Consider the following 8,458-nt stretch of genomic DNA (forward strand, 5'->3'; position numbering starts at 1 on the left):
AAGAGCGGTCTACAGAATGATAAAGAGTCAAAACAAGTTAGAGTGGCCTGGGGAGTGATGGGGAGAATAGGCCATGGAGACAGAAAGCATGAACAACTCTTCTGGGAAACTGGACTTGAAGGGAGCTCTCCAAAACGATATTTGAGGTCTTTTTTCCAAAGAGCCTCTTATCTGGTTTGTATCTTTTCTGGACTTCACTGGCTGGCAAACAAACCTCCTTCTGATACATACTATCTTTAATATATATATTTCTTTAGTTAAAGTCTATTTTTGCTATTTATTTTCTAGTTAAAGCATCCTTCTCATAATACTCAAACACTGTTGCATAAAGTGGTTAAGTTTTTAGCATCTAGAATAAGTAACTTTTTATGTGTTTTACATTTGGAGCTCCTAGTGGTTTCTTGTCAAATTTAAGTTTTCATAAGTTCACATACCTCTAGCAAATGCCATTTTTTAGAGATCAGTACCTACTATGTATAAAATAAATGTTTGAAGGTAATGGATTATAATGAATATCATGGTTATTTTTCAAACTACAGTGGTATTAATTAGATTATTTACTTTCCTTGTTGATCTCTGTCAACTTCTTAGATTTGAACTTCTTCTGTTTGTAGGCTGATGTTGCACCACTGATGGCTGCTCTTATTGGAGTTCCCTTCCCTCTTAATTCAGTGGTAAAGAATACAATTTTCTTATCAACTTTCAGAATTAAAAAAAAGTATTGTACAGTAAAATTAGCTTTTTATGTGTTTCTGAATTATCTTTGATTACATTTAAAACTTTTTTCCTTTATATTTCTTTCTAAAGATGTAACACCTCATAATTATGTATGAAATACAACATGGAGCACAAGCCTAATAGCTTTTCTTAAAAATTTTTTATTTTCTAAAATGTAAAAAGATTTATATCTTTGTATTTTAGTTACATGATGAAAATATATAAGTAATTTTTTATTGTAAGAGGCAGAAACTGAATCCATTTAAAGGAAATTTATTAAAAAGATATTGTTGGTTTGCTAAATCAAAGGGGTCCTCAAAGGCCAGACTGGGAAATGAACAGGAACCAAGAGTGCTCCAGAGAGTCAGGAGAAAGAAGCTCACCGTGGTCCAATGGCAGGGCCTGTCTGCAAGGTCACTGACACTAGGGGAGAGTAGCATTACACCTGTTGTACTCTCTGTTCCTTGACGCTCAAGTGTCAAATTCCAGTGCTTACCATTTGAGTGGTTATTTGTCTACCCTTCAGTGAGGGAAGGCTGGGGGGGCCTCATTAGAGACCTACTATGCTCTACCTGATATCTCAACATAGAATGGTAATGCTGTTAAAATTGGGAACTGGATGCTGAAAAGCTAAAAAACAAACAAAATCCATTCCCATCAGCGATTCTTTCTAGCCCTTCAAATCAAACTTAAAAAACATAATGTCATCTACCTCAGAACTCTGATATGACCCCTATAGTCATAAGTGTGTGTGTATGTCTGTCACTGAAACCAACGTTTCACAAAGCAATCCTTACCGTTACTATGCATAGTAGTATAGTCCTATTTTTCTTATTATTTCTTTTTTTTCTTTTTAAGTGAGCTGGCTGTGGCCCACCATAGTAATTTTTTGTGTGTGCAGAGCACCTTTAGTTCACTGCCTGCCACATAGTAATCTTCAAATAAATGTTAGGTTTTATTGAACTTATTTCATCTCTTTTGCTTTATTTACTTTATTATATCTACTTTGTAAGAAAAAATAATAGAACATTTTTTAGTTATGGTTTTTAAAAAGATTTTTTGTTTAATTATTCCAAGAATTTGTCCATATGTCATCTCTGTTGCTTCCTTTGTAAGTCTGTTTTGTTTTATAAGAATATTTTGAGCTTTGTTAGTACTAATATTAAATCAGTGTCTGTTATTTACAGGGAACCCTTCCTGTGGATATACTTAACAGCACTGATCTCTTCAAAGCAGAGAGCATGTTTACAAATGCAGTACAGATTCTTGAACAGTTCAAGGTAAAACAAGACCACACACAAAAATGGACGCTACTACAATTTTAAAATTGCATATATTAAGTGAAAATATTTGATTTTGCATTTTAAGAAATGATTTTCTGTAATTTATTATCTTTAAATTTTGTGTGTTTAACTAGTGTCCTAAAGTTTCACATATCTGAGGTGCAGGTTCCATGAATCAGTGTGAGGGTGTAGAATTACCTTTGAGGAGTGTCCCTAATTGTTAGAGTACCACATATGCTCATAAAGACTACAAACCAAGTCTTTATCAATGAAATTTGCCTTGTAGAAGTAGGATTAGAGATTGCAACATTTCTTGCCATTCCATGTACATTATTATATGCATTAAGAGCTTAGAGAGTTGACCATTTAACTGAAACTTTCTGTTTTTCTTTTTTGGTTTTGGCTGCGTTGCGTCTCCATTGCTGTGCACAGGCTTTCTCCAGTTGCAGCGAGCAGGGGCTTTAGTAGTTGCAGCACGTGGGCTCAGTAGTTGTGGCATGCTGGCCCTAGCACACGCGGGCTTCAGTAGTTGTGGTGCGTGGGCTCAGCAGTTGCGGCGCGTGGGCTGTAGGGTACACGGGCTTCAGTAGTTGTGGCTCGCGGGCTCCAGAGCGCAGGCTCAGTAGTTGTGGTGCACGAGCTTAGTTGCTCCGCAGCATGTGGGATCCTCCCGGACCAGGGATCTAACCCGCATCCCCTGTACTGGCAGGTAGACTCTCAACTACTGCGCCACCAGGGAAGTCCCTTTCTGTTATTCTCAATAGCAGAATATGTTAATGCAGCTTGGCTTATTTTTTTTCCCTAAGAATTAAAGAAGTATAGTTTAATTACATTACAATATGTTATTTTGCAGGCTTTATATACTTAATTCTCAGCTTATTGTAATGGTACAATAATATTAACATTTTCTTTAGATATTTATGAAATAATATAGCAACACAAAATTCCATTTATTTCTGTCCCTGAAGAACCATTTCAATGGATGTTTATATTTCAAAATGAAATTAATTTTTTTTCTCATTTATAATATAAAGTATTTTCATACTTGGTTCCCAGGTGAAAATGGCTCAGAAAAAAGAAGCTACTTTACCATTTTTGTTCACACCATTTCAGTAAGTCTCTTATATTTTTTAATTAACTTGTAGGAAATAATTTTTCACTGAGTTTGAAAGCTTGACAGGATAGATTAGGTACTTAGAAGCATTGTCTTTTTTGGGTATGTTAGTGCAGTCTTCTAAATGAAAGCCTCTTCTATTGTTTTATAAATAATGAACCAGATGCTATATACCTTTGAATGGCTGGTAGAGGAGATATAGGGGTGCAGAGAGATATAGGAAACATTAAGGAGATAAATTCAACAGGGCTTGACTGGGAAGGTGTGGGGCTCTTGGTTTGGTTGATTGGGAAGATGCTTGTGCCATTATGGTTTATAGAAAGAAAGAAGAGCTAGTATGAAAGGTAAGGATGAATTTACTGAGTTCAACTTACATTTGAAGATACCAGTTAATTAGTTAAAAATAAGGACTTGGATCTCAAGATAGAGATGAGAATTGGTTATGAAGATTTTGGAGCCAACAGCATAAAGATGGTGGTGGAAAGTGTTAAACATGTAGGAGGCTGTGGGGAGAATATAAAAAGAGACAAGAAAAGGCCAATGAGACTATTCTGGGAAACACTGACAACAACTATAAATGTGGCTCTGCACCACTGACTCAGGCGGGTTTTCTCAGCCTCCTTGGACTTCGTTTGCAGTTAGTAGGGACTCACATTTAATTAGGAAGGATTTTGTTCTTGACCAAAATAAATAAAAACTGTTTGAAATATGGTGGTAAGGATGTGATTGAATGACTTCATTGGAGTTATTTTTCATAACTTATATAGCACTAGTGTAGTATTCATAAACTAGAAACTATTGCTCTCTGAATCATGTAATCACATCATTCTCTATGGCAGCCTGCCTTTGTGTGTGTGTGTGTGTGTGTGTGTGTGTATAGGAGAGCAAAAACAAAGCAAAATTAAGATTTTGCAAGTTATGACATTAACAAGTTATGTTAATTAATTATGACATTAACAAGTTAGTTATGACATTTGCAAGTTATGAAATTAATTATATTACATATGTCAAAGGTAGAATTATTTTTGAGGAGTGTCCCTAATTGTAGGATTATCACATATACTTATAAAGACTATAAGCCAAGTCTTTATCAATTAGAATTTGCCCTATATTATATCATTTAGATATCATATGCATCTGTTTATTTGTAATGTAGTGGTATAGTCAGACAGTAACAAAATAAACTAATAAATGAACAAGAAATATATTATCAATTTTTGATATGAAGAAAATACACAGGACATTGAAAGTAACTGAGAGTTACTTTAGATCAGCTACTTGAGAAAGGCTGCTCAGGGAAATGCTCTTCTGGAAGGGGTTCAAGTGCACATTGCCCACCTTCCTCCACTTGGCCTGGGAGCTGACCATGAACTTCCCCTGCTTTCATGCTCAACACCTGCCTGCGGAGCCACTGCTAGCTTTGTGTCACCAGGGGGCCCAACAGAATGGTTGATTCTCACCCACTGGCTCACCCACCCTGTCTGCAAACTTGTCTGGCTGAAAATCATCATTCGTTGAAAGCCTGCAGTATGACCAGAAAAGCCTTGGATAAAACAAAAGAATTGACTCGTGAGGAAATAGCTAACTGAAGGAATAGAAAAGAGCCTAAAAATATTAAAATCCTCAGAAATATCTGAGAAACTGTTGTATCCATAAATAAAAAAGCAGCACAAACTTTACAAAATGAGAAAAAGTATAGGATGCATTTTTCTTAAAATGCAAAATGCAACTAAAAACCTATGGAATGATAAATTGTACAAGAATGGTCCAAATGGGAGGCAAATCCTCCAAATTAGAACAGCAAGTAGACCTCAAAAGAAGTGAAATGAATTTTAAGTAATATATGCACTGAATGAGAAGCTGGAGGAAACACTGGAAGGTGTCATTTCTTCACCCCCCATACACTGGAAACTTGAGGGGAACGGAAACATTTTAAATTGTACAATAAAAACAGGCTTCAAATCTGAAGCAACCTAAGATGTGACATGATTTTGAGCAATTGTTGGGACTGTAAGAAATATTTGAATATTGGCATGTGGATCAAGGCTTCAAAGAAACAGATGAGAAAATTTAATTATAGTATAAAACTTTACTACTAAGTGAACAGCATTTAAGTAATCATAAAAAATGTAAATATTGATTTTCAGCTTTTAGAGTCAAACCTTAGACAAAGCAAGGAAGACTTAATGATTACAGAATAGAATGCAAATGTTACCAACTTCAGCAATGTACAAGGCTACAGGTTGGAAGGCAGAAATATAAATGGAATAATAGTGGTGCTATTGTCCTCATAAAATAGAATGTGGAGATGATTCCAGCTATAGTTGAGAGAATAAGATAGAGGTTTGGGTATTAGATTATTAAAGTGACCAACATAGCCACCAGGAGGTAAAAATAGTAATATAACCATATTGAGATGGGAGGAGACAGCAGGAACAGAGTCAGCGGGGAGTCAACAGCAAGGGTCTCAGGTTATCAAGTCAAGAAATAGTAATAGGGGCTTCCCTAGTGGTGCAATGGTTAGGAATCCGCCCGCCAATGCAGGGGACACGGGTTCGAGCCCTGACCCAGGAAGATCCCACATGCCGCAGAGCAGCTAAGCCCGCGAGCCACAACTACTGAAGCCCTCGTGCCTAGAGCCCGTGCTCTGCAACAAGAGAAGCCACTGCAATGACAAGCCCAGGCACTGCAACGAAGAGTTGCTCCCACTCACCACAACTAGAGAAAGCCCGTGCACAGCAACGCAGACCCAATACAGCCAAAAATAAAAACAAATAAGTAAATAAATTTTTTTAGAAAGATATAGTAATAAAAGCATACTATTAAGAAAAATGAAGGTAACTACCAGAATAACTAAAATCAGGCACAGGTAAAAGTTTTTATTTCTGGGTTGGGGAACTGAGAGCTGAGAAGGGTGGGGCAGGGACACATTGGTTGTCATTTTGCCCCTCTGTACTGTTTTTGATTTTAAAAAATTATATGTATATATTGCTTTGATAAAACATAATTTAAAAAGAAACAAAAAATAGGTAGTTCCCTGGTGGTCCAGTGGTTAGGACTTGGCACTTCACTGACGTGGGCCTGGGCTCAATCTAAGATCCTGTAAGCCACACAGTGCGGCAAAAAAACCCCAAAAAACAAAACAAACGGTATTCTAATCATTGGCATGAATCAAAATCATAAAAGTTATGGGCACAGATAAAAAAGAAATGTATTCTTCCATATAAATTTTAGAATCATCAACTTGAATTATATGAAAAATTCTTTGGTTATTACACTATATTTAGGAAGCAATTTGGAGAGAATTGATGTTTTTACACTATTGAACTTTATTTATTTATTTATATCTTCTGTTATGTCCCTAAGTAAAATTTTATCTTTTCCCATCCAATATACATTTCTCATTATTTTATTCCTGGATATTTTATTTCTATTATGAGTAGTATCCTGTTTTCCCTGTTACATATGTTCAGTATGCCAGGAAAAACAGTTATCATCATTTATCATCTGAGTACAATGGGCTTTTTATTTTTCTCTAATCCAATGAGTTTTTTTCATTTCTACACCATCTCTTTCCTTCCAGTCACCTTTATATATACACCTAATGTTAGCATTGTTCACTTAGAAACTATATCAAGTAATTATTGGAACATAAACATCATAAAAGATGAAAGAATGCTGTGGTCACACATCCTTTTTGTAAAACAGCTCAGGTTCTTGTTACAAATAATTGTTCAATGAAGTCCTTCCTTCTTGAATAAGTACCATATTTCCTTTTTCTTGTTAGAAATATATTGTTCACTCATCAGTTCTTAAATGTAAGAAAACTTATCTAGGATATTGACAGCTGAAAATTCAGTCTTGAGATTTTACTTATGTGATTAATTTCACCAGCATCACTAGATTTAGGTTTAATAATATCTCTCTACCATTCTTCCATTGTCTTATTTAGTCTTTCCTAGCATGAATAATTGGTGAATAATGTAATAGTTCCTAGGGTGATGAAATAGCAAATGTGTCAAGATAGAGGAAGAACAAGATTGCTAAGATCCTGTAACATATCTTAGACTTGTAAAAGGGTCCAATGGATCCATATGGTAATTGCATATCCTATTTTATCCTATTATTTAAAAAATAAGTAAATTTTACCTTTGATATTTTAAAGACCTCTAAGAAAGAATAAAAATCATGAAATATTCATTATGACAAATAGAACTGCTCAAAAAACCCTCAAAACTAAAATTGGGTCTAATGGACCCTGAGTCTATGCCAAGGAATGACCAGCAGGTGGAGCTACATGACTAGAAAAAGTATAGTTTGGCTACATTGAAAGTACCTTAAAAAGGAGGAAAAAACACTTTCTATTTGAAAAGTGTGTATAGAGGCTAAAGTAAGATAAGAAAAACATTAAAAGAAAAAAATTCCATGAAATGAGAAAAGAACAAGAGAAGACTCTTAAGAAATATTTTAGAAAAAAATGAAAATGGGAAGGAGATATTGTACCTTGCCAATAGAAGCCAAAACATGTGTTATATTTTATTTAAAAATCACTATTTAAATTCAGGGAACTGAAATAAATTTTAACAGAATATTTTAATATGAATATTTTCTACTAAAATGACAAAAGATACTTTGATTCTTTTTAATATATTTATTTCTTTTAGTCTGATATGGATTAAAATTCCTCCCTTGGACCAAATTTTAAATATTTGTTTTAATGTGAATCTTTCTACCACTTCATCCATCTGATTTACTAATTATTTACTAAAAGTGTAATTTTCTGCCTCAAACCCGAAATTCTTCTTTTAAAAATGTAACTTTGGGGACTTCCCTGGTAGCACAGTAGTTAAGAATCCTCCTGCCAATGCAGGGGACACAGGTTCGAGCCCTGGTTCTGGAAGATCCTATATGCCACGTAGCAACTAAGCCCGTGAGCCACAACTACTGAGCCTGCACTCCAGAGCCCGCGAGCCACAACTATGGAAGCCCACGCACCTAGAGCCCATGCTCTGCAGCAAGAGAAGCCACCACGATGAGAAACCCGCGCACTGTAACAAAGAGTAGCCCCTGCTCGCCACAGCTAGAGAAAGCCTGCGTGCATCAACAAAGACCTGACACAGCCAAAAATAAATAAATAAATATTTTTTTAAAAAGTAACTTTTATACATCACATGAATATTGGAAAATATTCATTTACTTTCATTTACTTTATTCATTTACGTTATTATGATGTGAAAGATACGATTATACATCATTTGTCAGTCTAAAGGAGTACAAATTATTCTATAAATACTTTTTTTTTTTTTTTTTTTTTGGGTTATGCGGGCCTCTCACTGTCGGGGCC

The 8,458-nt window shown here is 35.3% G+C and overlaps 1 protein-coding gene across 1 annotated transcript in view; it reads left to right on the forward strand.

Annotated features, from left to right (window-relative positions):
* The window catches only part of PIGN (phosphatidylinositol glycan anchor biosynthesis class N), a 102,874-nt gene that overhangs the window by 17,037 nt on the left and 77,379 nt on the right, over window positions 1–8,458 (forward strand). The window contains exons 9-11 of the mRNA XM_007457530.1: window positions 615–674; window positions 1,905–1,997; window positions 3,057–3,112. Of these exons, the coding sequence (XP_007457592.1) occupies window positions 615–674; window positions 1,905–1,997; window positions 3,057–3,112 (209 nt within the window). The remainder of the gene's footprint in view (window positions 1–614; window positions 675–1,904; window positions 1,998–3,056; window positions 3,113–8,458) is intronic.

Source organism: Lipotes vexillifer, unplaced genomic scaffold, assembly GCF_000442215.2.
Source record: "Lipotes vexillifer unplaced genomic scaffold, Lipotes_vexillifer_v1.1 scaffold125, whole genome shotgun sequence".
Classification (NCBI taxonomy): Eukaryota; Metazoa; Chordata; class Mammalia; order Artiodactyla; family Lipotidae; genus Lipotes; species Lipotes vexillifer.